Source organism: Culicoides brevitarsis, chromosome 1 (genome assembly GCF_036172545.1).
Source record: "Culicoides brevitarsis isolate CSIRO-B50_1 chromosome 1, AGI_CSIRO_Cbre_v1, whole genome shotgun sequence".
NCBI lineage: Eukaryota > Metazoa > Arthropoda > Insecta > Diptera > Ceratopogonidae > Culicoides > Culicoides brevitarsis.
In genome coordinates this window covers 1620402-1640285 of record NC_087085.1, presented here as the reverse complement: position 1 = coordinate 1640285, position 19884 = coordinate 1620402, and the positions used below count along the sequence as shown (strand labels likewise).

The 19884-nt window shown below is 25.6% G+C and overlaps 1 protein-coding gene across 1 annotated transcript in view; it reads left to right on the top strand.

Annotated features, from left to right (window-relative positions):
* The window catches only part of LOC134828217 (neurogenic protein mastermind), a 97782-nt gene that overhangs the window by 52429 nt on the left and 25469 nt on the right, over positions 1 to 19884 (top strand). The window contains exon 3 of the mRNA XM_063841245.1: positions 9221 to 10699. Within this exon, the coding sequence (XP_063697315.1) occupies positions 9221 to 10699 (1479 nt within the window). The remainder of the gene's footprint in view (positions 1 to 9220; positions 10700 to 19884) is intronic.

Genomic DNA, 19884 nt, shown 5'->3' with positions numbered 1-19884 from the left:
TCGAATACTGAATAGATTTCAAATCAGCAAAAAAAAACGATGAATTTATAATCCAAACGCTTCGTTCTCGTTCCGTACAAAAAGACACAAACCGTTCGTTCGTTTCATTCGTAATTCAATATGAAATAATTATAGTAAATTTTTTTTTGTTATTTACTTTAAAGTTGTGCGCTTGTAAGCACTTTACTTGCTCGGTTAGCTGCATGTGTGCCAATGTGTGACACAAGACCGTATTTTTTTTTGCGCTGTAGCTCGGCATTTAAAGTAAACAATATGTGCATTCTTAATGAGGACAGGTTAAAAGTTCAGGCTTCAAAGTGGGACAATCGCGTCGAGGGAAATCTTTTAGTGCGTGCCAGCAATTCAATTATCGTCGACTTACTTGATAAGAAAAAGTATCGATTTTCTCTGAGATTTTTCAATTCTTGTCATTTTTTTTGCTTGTCGATAAATTTTCGTCGTCGTCGTCATTCATTAACAAAATTTCCTTGGAGAGTAATCCGCTCGCTCTGCGCTAAAAATGGGAAAATTCCGCTTTTAATATTTGTAAAAAGCTGTTTTTACGGCGAAAATTTGTTTCTGTCGTAATCCCGGGAAAATTTCTTCGCAAGCCAGAAACAAACAAATATAAAAACATTAAACGCAAAAGGTAATACACTTTGATTAATGACAAAAAAAAAACTTTTTGCTTTGTCTTTACGCTGCTTCTCCCCCTTGCTCATTCTCTCTCTCTCGTTTGATGTCTTTTCCGCTGCGTTTAATTTTTTTTTGCACCAATCTGTTCGAAAATCGACAGAATTTTAAATGAAAAAGAGACCAAGGGTAGTTTTTGCTGCACCGAAAGTTTTAAAAACTTTCATCTTTCGCACAAAATCCCGCATAAAATCCTGATAAGAAGAAAAAACGCACGAAAAAAAAAACGAGAAATAAAAACCGATCTCATTTGCATGCTAAAAGAAAGACTCGACTCCATCGACAAAATAATCCAAAAAGCAAAGAATGAAAAGAAGAAGAACGGGAAATCGTTCGTTCGTTCGCCATAAACTTTTTTTTTTATTTTAACATTTATACGACTTTTTCGTACATAAATCTACTTACTGTGAAACTTGCCATTTTGCCGAGGAAGATAGAAGAAAAATAAAAAAAAGTACTTTGTCATAAAAATCGGTGTGACATCAGGTAAAAGTTTTCAATCACTCGCATCATCGTCATCGCAAACATGATTTTTATCTTCATTATTGTATTAATACAGTGATTAGGTGAACAAAAAATGTCTTTACTGGATGATGAGGTAATGAAGAAAATTCATTGGAATGAGAGGTAAAATGTCTTTCATGCAAAGTTTGGGTTGTTTGATGAAATGTGACAAAAAGGATGAATGAAATGGAAAGGACATTTTTTAAATTGATGATTAAATCGCATTTTTTAAGAATTTAGAATTTAAATAAATTAAATTATTTTTTTATTTAAATAATTTTTTTTTTTAATTTAACGGATTATATTTAATGTCAAAATATAAAAAAAAAATTTTTGAATAATTTTGACGTTAAAAAAATAAAATAAATAAAATTTTTAATTTATATAAATGATTAAAAATAAATTAATTTGAATTAAATAATTATTTTTACATTTAAAAAAAATATTTTTAAAAATTTATTAAAAAAAATGGAATTAAAACAAATTTTTAAAAAATATTTTGTCAGCTGTCTTTTTTAAAATTGTCAAATTTTCTCATATAAAATTTCAAATTTTTAAATTTAATTCGAGCTTAATAATATTTTTTTTTTAAATAATTTTTATTTTTAAAAATAATTTTAAAAAATTTTTTTTTTTTTTAATTTAAAAATTTTTATTTTTTTATAAATTTTATTCAGATTCTTAATTTAATTTTATTTTTTACAAAATTTGCATATTTTATTTTTTTTATAAATTCAATTAAATTTATTTTGTTTTTTAAAATAATAAAAATTTAAAATAATAATTAATTTTTAAATAATTCAAAAATTCTGTTGGAATTTTTGACGATTAATTTATTTAAAATCAAATTAATAAAAATAACAGACAGACAATTTAACTTTGAAACCCTTTCTAAAAACTTCCTTTTAAACGTTTTAAAAAATGACATTCACCCCTTTTTTGTATTTTTAACAGTTTCCATTAAGAAATTGACATTTTCTTCAACAACAACGACGAGGAGAAAAATTTCTTCAACTTGAAACACTTCAAATTTCGGACATCATCCATTAATCACGACAAGAAACGACACAAAATGTTCCTTCCTCCTCGTTTTTCCTCAATTTCATCTTTTTGCTTTGTGATATTTGATATGCCAGTTATTTATTGTTATTACACAACAAAAGCTCTCTTGCTCGTTTTTCGAGAAACTTTTTGAGAGACGTACAAACATTCCGAAAATTTTAAACTTTTTTGCAACTTTAATAAACTTTTTTTTTATTTTTTTGTTTCATCACTCATTTCATCAACGCAGAAAATGAAGAAGATGAAGTGGTTGCTTGAAACTTAAAACGAAAGTCAAACAAAATTTCTTGAGAGATTTTTTTTGCATAAAAAATAATAATAAGCAAAGCATGTGTTTGAGTTGCAAGACATTGACAATGTTGCAGTTGATGGACATAAACAGAGAGAAAATGACGATGAGCAAATGGCTAAAGGGCATGTCGCTTGCTTTGGAACGTTTAAAAGTCCTTTTTTATCCTTTTAAGATTTTTTTTAACTTCTTTCTATGGCAAAAACGGAAAAAAGTCTTTAACCGAAAGATTTTCAAAGTGCTGCCTAACAAATCGCATCGCACCAAAAAATAAATAGAATGTGACTTTAAATGCCCACACTTTGTTAAAATTATACCAGGCAAGCAGAATTATCACATTTTATTCAAAAACTACAAAAAAATATGAGTAGGCGCACAACACGACATGACGACGGCGTTCCATATATTAACAGAGTGTTTTCAAAACTATTTGATATTTTATTTTTTAAATGAAGAAAGTTTATTTAATTTAATTTAAATAAAAATTAAAAAAAAAACAGAAAAAAATTTAATTTAAATAAAGAAGATTTTTGTTAAAAATATAATTTAAAAAAAAATATTTTTTCATTTTAGATTTTTTTCAACATTTATTGAATTAATCTATGAAATTAATAAAAAAAATATTTTTTTAAATTTATTTTCTTATTTTAGTTTAATAAAAATTAATTTATTTTAAAATTTAATTTCAATTTAAATTATTTTTTTTATTTTTAATTTTTAAAATTTTCATGATTTTAATTTATTTTTTTAAAAATTTTTATTTTTTATTTTAAATTTTTTATTTATTTTAATATTTTTGCTTATGATCAAAAAAAACTTACAATTTATATTTTTTTTTAATTTGTAAAAAAAAAATTAAATAGGTACAAATTCAAACTTTTAATGAGTTCCATTTAAAATTAACTAAAATGTTTTTATTTATTCAAATAAATTTCATAAATTTATTTTTTTAAATTTTTCATAAATTTATTTTTTTAAATTTTTCATAATTTTTTTTTTTAATTTTTCATAATTTTTTTTTAAAAATAATTTTAATTAATTTTTTAATGAATAAATTTATATAATTTAAATTTAAAAAAATTGATTTTCTCTGAAGCTTAATTTTTTGGAAATTTATTTAAATTAATTAAATTTAAATTTTAAAAATTTATAAAAAATAATTTTCTTCAAGTTTAATTTTTTTAATTAAAAATTTTTCTTTTTAAATTTATTTTTTAAAGAAAAAATTTTTTAAATTTTACTTTCAATAAGAAATTAAATAAAAATGATCAAAAACACTCTGTATTTTAGCCACAATTGAACTACGATGAATTTAAAATTATGAGAGTTTATTGAACGAGAACGCCGAGAAGGGAAAATTGCATGAAAACAAATGAATTGCAATCGAATCAAATTCATACAACGAGTCGAGTTAATTCAGATGAGCTAATGTGTGAGTGCGCGCCTATAAATAAATCGCATCGCATCGCTGGAAATGCATCACTTCGATTCACTTCTTGAAGCCTATTCCAAACGTGCAATAAAAAGATGATGATGACACGACGACGACACACGGGGAGAAGTTTTTCTCTTGCAACTCGGTGCAGCCCCGAGTTTGTTGTTTGCCTGTTAAGACAACATAACAGAAACAATGAAAAATTTCGAATAAAACGAAATATTTTATAAGGTTAAGCCGATATAATTCTCAAAAACGCTTATAATTTTCCGTGTGTGTGCGGGCCTTTGGCGTACGTTCTCCCCATTTATTATGTGGCGGCGGCGACGACGACGGAGAATAGAGTGAGTGTGGCGGCGACATAATACACTTAATCAGCAGTGCAAAGTCGTGTGAAAATCCAAAAAGTGTACGGTAATTCTTCTTTGCCGTGTACGAGGGAGTTTTTCAATTGTTCTTATCATCTCTCGGCGACGTTCTCGGCATTCAACAGTGTTCGGGAGAGCGAGCGAAGGGGAAATCGTCGCACGTTCTATGCTTAAATTACATATTTGGAATGACGCAAAGCGCGTGTGTGAGAGAGAATCGGTGTTTCCCCGCTCCCACTGCTGTGGCTACTGATGAAGGAGAAACAATTTGTACCGCTACATTACGGCTGTTTTTATTAACAATAATAATCACAAAGAAAATTCCATACGCTCCCGTACCCGCACGTACCTCTGTAGCACGTACCGACGAAATTTGTTGAGTATCAAAACGAAAACAGAGAAACAATATTTGCAAGCAGCTGGTGAAACGGAAAACTTTTACCTCAACTGCTACAAATTTGTGTTTGCAACAACTAGCGCTCCATAGTACTGTTTAACAAGTTCGCGTGTCAAGTCACACATTGGAGCGTCTCTGAAAAAAAATTCAAAAAAATTTAAAAAATCACACTGTCATAAAATAATAATTTTTTTTTGTGAATAAAAAAATAAAAAAAAAATTTAAAAAAATAAAAAGACAAAAAAAAAGTGAAACGATAAAAAAACTTAAATAATAAAAATTAACTAAATTACCTGTGTGATGCACCGCGCTTTTTTTTGTTATGTGTGTAATAATAATAATAAATAAGTAATCGAGCAGTAAAGTGTTTTTTGTGTTTTGTGTAATAAAATTGAGTAGTTTACTCACACGCATCAATGCCGCGTTTTGTTACATTCAAATTACTTTGTTGTTGTTTAACTTTCGGAGTTTTATCAACAAAAACAACGAAACGGCAAACATTCAAACGTTAAAAATTTTCGCCTGTAAAGTAAATTCAGTTTGCGAGAAAATGAGCGGTTAAAAAGATAGAATATTATTTATTTATGAATAATAATAATTTTTTATCGTGATTTATTGATTTAATTAGCGGTGTGTGCTGTTTATTGTCAATATCGAGTCAATATAGAATTTATAAATAAAATAAAAAGTTGATCGGTTCTTTTTATTGAAAAAGATGATGATGAAAGAAATTCTTGGAAAATTTAAAGAGTTATTGTTCTTGATAAAATTTTTACACATGGAATTTTTGTATGCATTAATTTCTGGAAGTGATCTTTGTAAAATGTTTTTTAAAAGAGGTTCATGGAAAATTAGTTTGAGGGAATTTTTGGATTTTTTGACGTTAGATGGCGCTATTTTTTTGCAATTTCTAAATTTTTTAATAAATTTAAATATATTAATTGAATTAAATTACATTTTTAATTTTAAAATGTCATAAAATTATTTTTTGTGAAGTTAAAAAATATAATAATAAAGAAAAAAAACTTAAAAATAAATTTTGACAATAGATGGCGCTTTCATAAAATTAATTTCTTTAATTAAATATTTAAATTCAATTTATTTTGAAAGTTTTAATAATTTTAAATTCTAAAATAAAAAATAAATTAAAAATAAAAAATATCATAATCAAAAAAAATTATAACTCACAAGTGTTTTTGTCAATAGATGGCGTTGTTTGACTTCATAAAATAAATTCATTTAATTTCATTCAATTAAATTTTATTATTTTTTTTTTTTTTCTTAATTTCAATGTTAAATTTTTTGTGAAGTAAAAAAATATAATAATTAAGAAAAATAACTTAAAAATATTATTTAACAATAGATGGCGCTTTCATAATTTAAATTTCTTTAAATTATTTATTAATTAATTAATTTATTTAAATTGAATTAAATCTTTAATTTTAAATATTACAAAAATGTAAAATATAAAAAAAATCATAATAATTGAGCATAATAACATAAAAACATTTTTCGACAATAGATGTAGCTTCAATCTTTTAACAATTTTTTTTTTAAATTTTATTTTGAAACCTAATTTGTTTGAAAAATTGTTATTTTCTATTGTTAAATCTTTAAAATTATTTTTTTTAATTTAAATATTTTTTTAAAAATATAATTTTGGCAAAAATAACACAAAATATCACTTTTTTTTTAAAATACAATTTTTTTTAAATTCAACAATAGATGTCACTTTAGAAATATTGAATTTAGAGTTCTAAAAAATTTAAATAAATTTAAAAAAAATTGTATTTTTTAAAAAATTAATTTTATAAAAAATTATTACTTCTAAATTTTTTTGAATTTTTATCAAAGTTCTTTAAATAATATTTTAAATGCAAAAAATTAACAAAAAATAATTTTAAAAATTAACAATAGATGTCGCTTTCGAGCAAAATCTATTAATTTTAATTAAAAATATTTTTTTTTATCAATAAATCTAAAGAATTCCATCAAACTCTTCATTCCAATAAAAAAACTCAAATCATTAAAAACTCAACATTTTTTTTTTTGTAAACAATTCTATTGCATTCTAATTGCCGTTCATCGCGAGTTTCTTACCCTTTTTTGTTATTCTCAAACACAACTATTCTGACGTCTCTTGCACATAATTAACTGACATCTCATTTTTTTAAAGCTTAGCTGTTAGTTGTGGCTAACTTACCTTACCTTACAATATAATTAACTGCGAACAACGACACACACAAAAAAAAACACGTAAGGTGTGGAAAGAAGTTGGTAAACAGTTAGTTACTTCTTACGCGTTCATTGTTCTTCTTTGCCACTTAAAGGCTGCTGAAACAATTCAATAAACTTTTTTTTTAACATCTTCGTTTGCCGAAATCGTTTATCGCCGATATTTTGCCATTTTTATTTGAATGTAATGAAATGCGTGGAATTTTGTAGTAAATATTAAAAAAAATTTTTTCAAGAGATACAAACTCAAAAAGTGAACTGAAACCGAACTGAACATGATACGGTATAATAATTGATGTAACTTAACATTTAAAATAAAAAATAAAAAAAAGCATTTGAAGTCGTTGTTTGGCTTGTGGAATGTGAAAAAATATCTCTCTCGCTGTCTTCATTCCCCATAACCATCACAAAGCAACACACATGCATTGAAGAAGAAAAAAAATATAAATACACAAAATATAATGTAATAATAATAATATAAAGACAGCAAGTAAGTGAGCGAGCGAAAGAAAGAAAGAAATACGAAAGATTTTTAATAGTACAGCGCTCCACACACATAATTTCATGCATGAACCAAAAATAAAATGATGATACACAATAACATCGAGACAGGCTAGAAATCAAGGTATTTGCTACTTACGCCCGGCTCGCTGGAAAATAAAGTGAAATAATATATTATTTTTATCCAAACACCGTACGACGTACGAAAAATATTGTTTTAATGATCATCTCATCGGCAAGTCGTCAAGAGCCAAGCAGCAAAAGAATTGAGTGCGCTCTCGCAACAAATAATAAAATAATTGAACATTTGGAATCCATTAGAGACGTACTGCGTAGAACTGCATCAGTTTCTCGATAGATTTCGAAGCAAATTCAAAACTTGTGTAAAAAACACGCGACGTACGACGAAAATTATTTCCAGAAGTGCGGTACGGCCGTCGTCGTCGTCGTCGTGCGTCGATTCGCAGTACGGCAGAACGAGACAATTGATGTACAAGAAAGAACGAGAGTGCTCTGGTTAAGAAGAGTCGAGTGTGTGCCCGTAAAAATATCTACTAAAAACGATTATTAATGAATGTTTGGGTAAATTAACTTGTTCTTCTTGTTAATTCCGTATTTATTTATATTTTCTACGTTTTTAGTTCGTTTTCATTTAAAATTTTATAGACTTCGATATTGCTTTGAATTTGATTTAAAATAATTTTTTTTATTTAATTTTTTTATGTTTTAATGAGAATTTAAGTCAAATATCGAATTATTCAAGAATTTTATTTTTTTCGAAAAATTAATAAAATTTTTCTTAAAAATTATTTAAGATTTTATTTTATTCGAAAAAAAATTTTTTTTTGAAGAATTTATCGAAATATTATTAATTATTTTATTTAGAAAAAAATAAAAATTTAGAATTAATAAAATTTGAATTTCTCGTTAAAAATAAATTTTATTTAAATAATTTACATTTTCGTAAAAAAAATTTATTTATATATGAAAATTCAAATATGAACCTTAAAAAATAATAGAAAATAATGTAAACTAAATTAACTTTTTTTTACATTCTTTAGTATTATTTGTTAATACTGAAATATTTTAATATATTTCTTAATTTTTTTTAACTTTTTTCATTGATATAAGAATTTTCTTTAATTTCTAAATTAATTAAAAAATTTAATGTACATAATTATTTAAAAATTAAATTAAAATTTAAAAATAATTCAGTTAAAAAAAAGTTAAAAAAAAAATAAAAAAATAATTTGTAAAATTAATATTTTTAAAATTATTTTTCAACATTAATTTTTCTAATATTTTTTTACAATTTTTTTTAAATTTTAAAATAATGAATAAAAATTTTAATTTTATTTTATTTTTAAATTATTTTTTTATAAAAATTAAAAATAATTAATTAAAATATTTTTTTTAAAGAAATATAAATTTTAATATAAATATTTTTTTACTTTAATTTTAATATAAAAAAATATTTTAAAATGAAAACTAAAAAAATAAAATTTTATACATTTTTTGATGTTAAGATTATTTTTTTGATCTTAAAATTAAAAAAAAAATTAAAATCAAAATTTTTTAATTTCTTAAAATTAAAATTTTTTAATTTCTTTTTTTATTATTAAAAAAGCGGTGAATTTGTTAAATGCACAGATGTCTTTCTAAATAATTTTTATCATAGTAAATTTCTTTGAAATTTCGATTTTTTAATAAAATTTTTACATTTTGTCTCGTTACAGCAACAAAAATTCCTGAAAAGACCTGCAGACGATCGCGACGGAGATTCGTTTGAGCCTCCGCTCAAGTTGCAGCACAACGGCTCGGAGAATCTCACGAAATTTTCCGTGGAAATTGTGCAACAGCTGGAGTTCACAACGTCTGCGGCGAATTCCCAGCCTCAGCAAATCAGTACGAACGTGACGGTAAAAGCGCTTACGAACGCTTCAGTGAAAAGTGATGGAAGTAGCACGAATCCGCAGCAGCAGCAATCCGGTACGAATCAACAAACGCAGCAGCAGCAGCAGCAACAAAACCAATCGAACGGCAACACGAATAATCAAAACACGGCAAACAATCAGCAAAATCATCATCAGCAGCCAAATGCGACACCGTCTCCGGCGGCACACATGCACGATCTCGGAAACATTGTCGACTTCAAGCAGGAGCCGGACAATGATTTTGCCGACTTGGAGCAGTGCGCAGCGGCGCTGGAGAAAGACGTTGCAGCAAACGGCGGCCATTTCCCCGGCTTGTCAGATCTCATTGGCGACGACACGGTCGAGGAAAATGACACGTTCAAGGAGCTCATCAGCGACTTGTCGGACTTTCATCCCGAACTTTTGCTTAATTTCGAGGAAAAACCCAAAATCGAGGTGAAACTCGAAGACGGGCACATGCGACAACAACAACAACTCGACAATTTGTCGCTGAAAAATAGCGGCAGTCCTCTTACTCAGTATTCCATGCATGCGCCCTTCAACGATCAAAGCAACGCGATGAACAAGCAACAGCAGCAACGTGCTCCGTACAATCCCAATGGGTCTCTCAATGAATTATCGCCCGCTGCCCAAACTCTCAAACACATGGCGGAACAGCATCAAGTGAAAAACGCCATGAACAACATGGGACAAGGCGGTTACGGGCGTCAAACTGCGAATCCGAACATGCAACAAAATCAACAAACGCCGCAGCAGCAACAACAAGTCCCGAATGCGGGAAATCGCTTCAACGACAATTCGCCATACAATCAGCCGTCGTTCAACGAATATCTCAATACGGCGCCGAATCCCAATGCAAATGCCGCCAATGCATTCCACAAAAACAACGTTCAGCCATTCCCGGGTGCCGATATGATAAAGCAGGAGATGATGGGCTACAATGCCAACGATTTTGATCTCAAACGATTGTCGCAAATGACGAATCAGAAGCTCGGCGGAGGCGGTTTCACGAAAAATCCCGTGTCGAATGGCGCTGCAGGCAACAATCAACAGTATTCGCCATACGGATCGCCCGGAAGCGGCATGAATGGAAGTCCTGCGGGTAATTTTATGCCAAATAGGCAGCAAGGGAATAACACGGGAGCGTCGCCGAGACCGAATGCGGGGCAACAACAACAGCAGGGCGCGAATAATGTGCCGCAAGGCAACATGACGCTGAATATGAAGCAAACGCAGCAGCTGAATATTAGTCAACAAGGACCTGGAGGGCATGGAATTCAGGTAAGTCGAGTTTACGATTTTTTTTTATTTTTTGTGATTTCAAAAGCTCGAATTTTTTTGACAAAAATTTATTTTTTTATCAATTTCATCTAATTTTTTTTACTGAAAAAATAAAATTTTAATCAAATTTTGATAAATTAATTAAAATAATTTTTTAATTGTAATTAAATTTTTTTTTCTTATTTAAAATTTTTTATTTTTAAATTTTTAAAAAATTTGACAGAAAAGCTGACATCAATAATTTTTTTAAATTTTAATTTTTTGAAATGTCTTAATGAAAAATTATTTTTAAAAATTATCAATTTAATATAAATTATTAATTTTTAATTTAAGAAAATAATTAAATTAATTTTTTAATTTAAGAAAATAAATTAATTTATTTAAATAAATAAAAAAAATAATTAAAAAGTATTATTTTTAATTAATAATTAAATATTTTAATTCATTTTAATTAAATTTATTTTATTTTATTTTTGTATTGAAAAAAGAAAAAAGTATTTTTTGATTATTTTTCTTCATTTTTATTTTAAAATAATTTATAATATAAATTATATAAATAAATTAAAAATTATTCATTAATAATTTTATTTATTTTTTTTTAATATTAAATTTTTGAATTAATTTATTACTTTGAAAAATATATTTTTAATTAATTTTTATTTTTTATTATTTTTATTATTTATTTTTTTATTTTTTAATTATTTTTTTAAAATTAATTTCATAATAATTTAATATTAATTTAAAAAAATTTAATATTTTTTTTAAATATGAAAAATCGAGCTTTTGAATCACTTTCAGTTTTCATCTAAAAAAATTTCAAGTACAAAAATCCAACTTTAAACCCATAAATGACACTTGTGCGACACAAAACGCCTGTCCAAGCAATAAAAATCGTTGTTTATGCATTTCAATTAATTTAGACAAGACAACTTTTTGTTCGTGTACCAAAAAAAAATGAACTCAAAGGATCAGTGCGAGACATAAAATTCAAAAATTATGAATGGAAAGGCATGGCGCGAGTTCATCGCCAATTATTAGCAGGTGTTACTCAAAAAGGCACGAAAAAAAACTTTTTTTAAAAAAATAATAACACGCACGTGCTTACTGTTTTTTCTCGCTCAATCTCAATTAGTAACGTGTTCGAAGTGAAAAAAAAAATAAAAAAATATTGATAAGTCGGAATGAAGTTGTATACGGACTGTCCTTATCTCCTCTTCTCCTTCAATTTTCTTAATGGGTCAATTAATGCAATTTCAATCCTTTTTTAATGATGGCAAACACTTCGGCTCACAAAAAAAAAACACTTGTACGCGTCATCGAGTCTTGAGTGCGAGACACGCAAAGTTCCTTTCCTTGTTCAAATTTCGAGCACAAAAATAAATATAACAGCACGATGGCAATAATAATTCACAATCGTACGAGGGATAGGAGGAAAAACGATACAAAAACTATTCTCCGTGGGATTCGAAAGTAGAACGAATGAAAGTCGGAACATTGGTTTGTTTACATTGGAGAGATGAAGAGGAACGACGACGACAGAAGTACACAGAGAGATAGAGAAAAATGTGAAGAAAATTGTCCTTATATGAATTTTACGGATTTTTTATTTGAGATTCGGGTCGGTTAGCTATCGGATGATGATGATGATGAGATGATAAAAGCTCGTTAAAAAGTAATTTTTTTTTCGTATTGATTTTTGTGTCCCAAACGGGAGCTTTTTGTAAACAGAAAAAATTTCCTTTTATTGTTGGAAAAAATTTTTAAATTTTTTTTACATTTAAAATTTTAACAATTTTTTTCGAAAAATTTTATTTTAAATTTTTAAATAATTAATTAAAAAAAGAAAAATAAAAAAAAATTAAATAAAAGAAAATTAACAAAAAAAAATTTGAATTTAATTTTTGTAAAAAATTTAAATTTCTTAGAATTTAAAAAAAATTATTTTATTTTATTTAATTTTAATTAAATGTTTATTTTTGTTTAAAAATTAAAAAAAAAATTAATTTTATTTAAAATAAAATTGATAAAAAATTTTAAATAAACTTTGTAAAAATAATTTAATTTAATTTTTAAAAAAATATAAATTTTAATAAAAATTGAATTAATTTTTTTTTACAAAATTTATTTAAAATTTTTTATTAATTTTTTTTTCTTTTAAATTGTTAAAAAAAATTTTTTTTGGCTTATTTTGACTTTTTTTTTTATTTTTTTTTTAAATTTTTGTATGATTGACATTTTTAGCTAAAAAACGTTAAAAATGAAAAAAATTATACAAAAATTGATTTTTAAAATTTTTCCCCGAAAATGTCAAGCCAACTTTGAATAAAAGCAACTTTCATAAAATGAAAAATCTCCCAACAATAAAATTCTTCAAAATTTCCATTTTCTCTCTCTCCTCTCTGTGTGTTTCATCCTCGTCACTGATGCCTGTCGAATCCAATCCAATCCAAAAGCTCCGGCAAAAAAAAGTTATAAATTTATCACCTTCCATATTGTTACACGTTCATCGTCCACATAGACTGAAAATACGGCAAAACGGAGAGAAAAAATCAGAACACCCATAAAATAATGTAGTTCAATCGATCGATTTATGTCAGTGCTAATGCATGCAAGCCTCATACACAGCCATCCGTGCGTTGTACATTCTATTGTATATTAGGCACTTTATTTAAATAGCTTTTATCATTGATATGATAGAACCAATAGTTTTATGTCGCACACACACTCACTCACGGTTACGAACCATAGATTTAAAATAATGAAATGATGGTCAGAGCAACAACAACGACGACGACGACGCGAGATGAGAGCATTTATTTTTGCATTTTTTGGCAAATGGAGACGCCAAACGATGTCCGAAACATGTGTTCGCATCGATTTGGAATTGATGCTTTTTTAAATAAACTCCAAAAGTCATTAAGTCGAAAAATGCAATTTTATGAATTCGAGGCAAAAGAGCAAGAATAAATATTGTTGAAAGTCATCGTCACAAAACTGATTTGATCGTATTTGAATTTTGAGCCCAATAAGTATTTAATTAACATTGTCCCAATGCACATTTCAGAATTTTTTCATACAGATTTTAAAATTTTGACCCAATGCATAATAATTCACTTTTTATCCCAATAAGCATTAAAGTTTTTGTCTCATGTCAAATTTTTAAGTTATCGACCCAATGCACATTTTAAAAAATTTCTCATTTTATAATTTAGTCCCAGTTTACATTCTGCTCTTAACCCCAATGAACATTTAAAAATTTCTTCAGTGTGAGTTTTTAACTTTTGACCCAGTTAACAATCTAAAATAAACTTTCAATAAAAATTCATATCAAATAAAATTAATCCCAATGCACATTTTAATTTAAGCCCAATGAAAATTTTAATTTTTCTCAAATTTTAATTTTGTTGACCCAGTTGACATTTTGAAATTTTTTCTGAATTAATTTTTCTTCGTTTTCAACTCTAAGCCCAGTTCACATTTTTAATTTTTATCCCAGTTTACATTCTGAAATTTTTTAACTCGTTTTTCTTCATTCAAAGACGTAAATTTTTGCATAAAACCAATTTCAGCTTCGAAATGCGATAATAAATAAGACAAAAGAAGAGAAAAATGCACTTTATGTCATCGATATGATTTATGTACAAAAGTTATTAAATTATCCAAAGAATTGATTCAAATGGCGTCCTTGTACTGTTCACAGCACGACGAAACGACAAGCGACGCCTAAGAGCATAAATATTGTCCAAGGCAATCCAAATAACAGTTGAATTGTTTGCGTATTATTTTTCCCGACTTTTCCTCCCGTTTTTTTTTGCTTGCTTCCCATACAATAATTGTTCGATAACACGATAAAAATCTCTCTTTTTAAATTTATTTGTCTCGTAGACTGATGACGACGCGACAGAAACACACACACACAAGATTACTTGAAACTTTTTCCGTTTACTTCTTCGTCATATGAGAAAGTTTTGTGTCGGTCTTGACGGAACATGAACACACAAAGCAACACACGATAGAGAGACGAAAAATCCTTAAGTTGATATATAAATAAAACAATAGGAAACAACAAACTTTTCCTTTAGCACATCAATGTTTCCGGGAATTTGTGAGAAAAACGAACAAACACACACGCACTTTATTTATCAACAACGAAAAAAAATGTGATTTCGGAGAAAATCTGATTTTTTTTCACTATTGAATGAATTGTCTCTTTAAATGTTTTCCTGATGGGTTGAAAATGGGTTGAATTTCATACAAAAAAAAAAAAAATAAAAAAATTCAGAATTTTTCATTAAAAATTTAATTTTTTAACATTAAACGACTTTTTAAGTTAAAAAAAAAAAATAAAAATTATTAAAAAAAAAATTTTAATTTTTAAAAATTTCAAAATACTCCAATATATTTTGATATTCGTCAAAAAAATTTTTTTAAAGAAATTTTTACAAAAACAAATGTATTAAATTTTTTTTAATCAAAAAAGTTTTAATTTTATTTATTTTTTTTATTAAATTTTGACTTTTATTCAATTTTTTATTATCAAAAAAAAAAAAATAAATAAATAAAATAAAAATAAAAAAATTTTATAAAAATTTCAAAAAATATTTTAACAAAAATAGGATTTGGAAAATTTTTGGATATTTTTTTTATCAAAATTTTATAAATTTTAATTTATCTTAATTTTCGATTTTATTATTTATTTTACTTATTTTTATTTATTGTTAATACAATTTTATTTATTTTTTCTTTATTAAAAAATAAATTAAATTTCAACCAACAAAAAAAAATACTTGAAATTTTTTATTAAATTGAATTTAATTTTAAAAAAAATTTTCGAGAAATAAATAAAAAAAATTAAATTATTAAAAATTATAAAAAAAAATTATTTTTTTTTATATTTTTAAAAATTTAATTAAAAAAAATAAATTTTTTTAAATTTAATTTTTTCCCTCATCTCAAATTTTTCAAATTTTTATCAAAATTTATCATGAAATTCAACACTTTTTCATAAAAAAAAAATAAAATAAATTTTCTTTGACACAATTTCAAATCAATTCCCACGCGTTTTTCTCATGGTTCAAAGGTCAATATGAAAGATAAGAAAAAATGACAAGACATTGTCTTCGCTCGTCCCACATTCACTCATCAAAGGAAAAAAAAACAGGAGCGACATAAATAAATAAATAGACACCAAACAACAGGATATTGAGCTTGCCCACGCAGTTTTTGCGCCTTTTTTTCAACGAAAAGTGTAAAAATCAAAAATTTAAGATCCAAAAGGCTATTTTTACTGCTATCGTCCTTTGTCTAGACTTTTCGTCTTCCGCCGTCGAGTAGATGAACTTTTTCAAAAAAAAGAAAATATTTTTCAATGCATTTTATGACAGTAGCTCGGAATGTTTTCCACACACACACCTCGAAACGACGCATTACTTTAAAAAATCATTTGAAATGCATGAGATGGAAAAATGTTTATTCTTTTGCTCGTTCAGTCGTTTGTATCGAGGACAGGATACGTAATGATGAAAGTAATAATGAAGTGGTGCATCTTCTTGCTTCTCGACAATCTGCAATGAATGCAAATTCGTGTTTTTCTGCTAAATATGGAAATTTTGAGAGAAAATTTTTCTTATCACGTTTACTTTACTTTTCCCATAATCAGGCAGAGATTTGCACAAAAAATCTTTTTAAAAAACCGGGCGTCTCCATCTCGTTCGTGTGGCGTTAAAAGCCCCGAACAAAATAACATCCATTAACACAGTTGACGATATATTGCCAACTTTGTGACTACGATTTTGTTTGCGAGCAGTTGGAGACCAGACAACACGAGTAAAAGAGAGAGGAAAAAACGTGCATGCCGGGAATTCGATACACGATACTCGTCTGTTGCTGCTTTGTTATTACTTTACTGACGGCTATCAAGAAATGGGTTCCATATTGCGTCGTCGTTGTTATTTTGTGTCCTTTGATTATCTATCGTCGTCGTCGTCGTTTCGTTCAAGGGTGCGGATGAAATTTTTCACTTTATAGAAAACCGCAAACTAGCGTCTAAATATTTTGTACACAATGACCAAGGAATGTCTTATTTATTCGTGTTTGGCGAGTGAACGGACAATATTTTAATGGGCGAAGGTAGACAAGTTTATTAGAAGCGTTCCCTTATTACTTCGTTGTGTAATTTTTTTTTTAGCCACAAGTGTACAATAAATCTTGAGTTTTGCAATTTTGTGATATTCTTGAAGGGAAGAGTGAGAAAAGGAACAATATAACATACACGAAACTTAGTTATTCACATAAAAAGTCAACGGAGAAGACGATAGTTGATGTATTAACTGCAATTTTGTGAGAAAAATGTTTTTAATTTTTTTTTTAATTTTTATTTAAAAAATTTTTCTTCAATTTTAATTTTCATAGCTTAAAAAAATAATTTAAAATTAATTTATTTTAATATTTTTAATTATTTATTAATTTTTTTTTAATTCAATTTATTTTTTAATAAAAAAAATATTTTTTTAAATAAATTAAAATATTTTTTTTTTTTATATTTTTTTTATAAAAATAATTTTAAATTTTTCTATAAATACAGATTAAAAATTATATTGGATTTAAAAAAAATATTAAATATTTTTTTTTTAAATTTATTTATATTTAAACCATTAAAAATCATAAAAATAAAACATTTATTTAAAGATAAATTGTTGAAAAAAAATAAATATATTAAAATTTATTTTTCTTTAATTTTTTATAAATTTTAAATATTTTTTTCAATTGAAAATTTAATTATTTCAGAAAATTTGAAAATTAAATTATTTATCAATTTAAAAAAAAATCAAAAAAATTAACTTTCAAAATAAAATTTAAAAATAATAAAAATATAATTTAAAAAAAATATTTTAAAATTTTTAAATTAAATTACTTTTTTTATAATTAAATTAAAATTAAAAATAAAAATTTAAAAAAAAATTAAATTTTTTAAAAAATTAATTAATTAAATTAATTTAAAAAAAATAAATAAGAAAAAAATAATTAAATAAAAAAAATAAATTAAAGTAAAACAATTAAATTAAAATTGAAAAAAAATAATTTAAGAATTTAGAATTATTTTTTTTAATTAAATAATTTTTTAAACTTTTAAATATTAATATTGAATAAAAATTAATTTAAATTTAAACAAAAGAAGCAATTTTCTCACAAAATCCCATTTTTAAAATTCATCCTGCCATTTACTTTTGCAAAATTTCGAAACACACAGAAAATTCTTTAGAATTAATTCATTTGAAAAACTTTTCCTTGCCTTTCACTTCACTGTGAGTTTCAGTGTGAATGTGTGATTGTATCGCAAAGTTCTTCGTTTTGAATGAAATTCTTGACAAACGATAATAAATTTGTTGCGAGTGTGTAACAATTGGAAATGATTAGTTAATGAAAATTATTGTAACCGCAACGAACAAAGGACTTTTTCCGTATTAATTATTCAATACGACAAACTTTTACTGCCTGCCAAAAAGCTCGGAAATCTTTTCTCGCAAAAAAAAAAGACGAAGTCAATTCGAGAAAGAAGAAGAAGATGGAGACGAAACAGCATGAGACTTCCCTTGATAATATGGTAATACATACAAAATCCACATAAATATACATTTAAAGTGCATATTAAAACCCCTTGACTTGTACTATTGATACTTGTTTTACACTTTTGCACACACACAAACGACACACATGAATTATAAATGTCGTTGTTGCCCATAAAATACACACTTCGCCGTATTGTAGTCCCTGCCTCGTTTGGCGTGCAGCACAATAAATTTCACATAACTGCCAGCCAGCAGTTCGTTGCGTCGTCGTCGTATGCAAAGTTGAATGAATATGTAAATATTGCAATAAAATATTCAAAAGTTTGATCAATTTTAATGGTACATTAATTGAAATATGTAAAATATACGAGCACGAAAAAAAAGTGGTTTTCAAAACATTCCATTCAAAAGTCAACTATTTTTTCGCCGGAATGCAACAAAAAAAAAGTTTAGGATTCATTCAATTAATCCAAAGTGACCGTATGCTCTTCGCGCCCATCAAAAAATCGCTCAGCGACAAAAATGGATTTATTTGGATGGAAAAATAATTCGCACGATTCCCCGAAAAATTTGTGCCGTACAGCAAAAAATTATTATTAAATTTGTAAATTTATCCGAAAAATTGTAATCCTGCTGGTTGGTAGCGCGCCGCTCGACGATGATAGCAACTGGAAAATGCATAAAATATGAAAAGCGATGTGCATGGGGTGTGTATGACACAAATACTGTAAATCAAAATGTGATTTGCACGCTCTCAGCAGTGTATACTGCGTTCAACTGTTGTATTTTTTCGAGCAAGGGGGCGTCGAATAATAAATTTTAAAAATTTAATTTTTTTTATTAATTTTAATTTTTTTGTAAAATTTTTAGACAATTCGAGTTTAAAAAAAAATAAATTATAAAAATATATTTTAATTTATAATAAAAATTAATTTAAATTAATAAAACAAAACAAATTATGAAAAATTTTTTTATGATTTTTTTTTTAAATTTATTTTATTAAATAAAAAAATAATTTTTGTTAATTAAAATTTTTATTTTTTTTTTCTTAATTTATTTTATTAATTATTTTTCATCATTTTTTTTAGAAAAAATATTACGAATTCTTTATTAAATTATAATTAATTAAATTAAATTAAATTATTAAAATAAATTAATTAAATTGAGAAATTAAATTAAATTTTTTAATAAAATCCAAAAATGCCAAAAATTTTATTTTCTTTCAAAATTAAAAATTTCGTTCGATTTTTTATATAAAAAAATCGTATAAAAATTAAAGAACTAAAAATTTAAATTTTGATTTTTGAGAAAAAAAAATCATATAAATTAATTATTAAAAATTTAAAGTCAAAATATTTTTCTTTTTACAAAAATATCAAAAATTTAACATTTTAAATTCCAAAAATAATGATTTTAAAATAATTTGAGGTCTAAAATAATTTTTTGATTAAAAAATATCAATCGACCTTTAACAAAACATTTTCTTATATTTTTTCATTTTCGTTTTTTTTTTTTGTATTTTTAAAAATTAAAAAATATTTAATTTATTTTTTAAAATTAAGTTTATTTTTTAATTTAAAATTTATTTAAAAATTAATAAAAAAAAATATTTTTTTA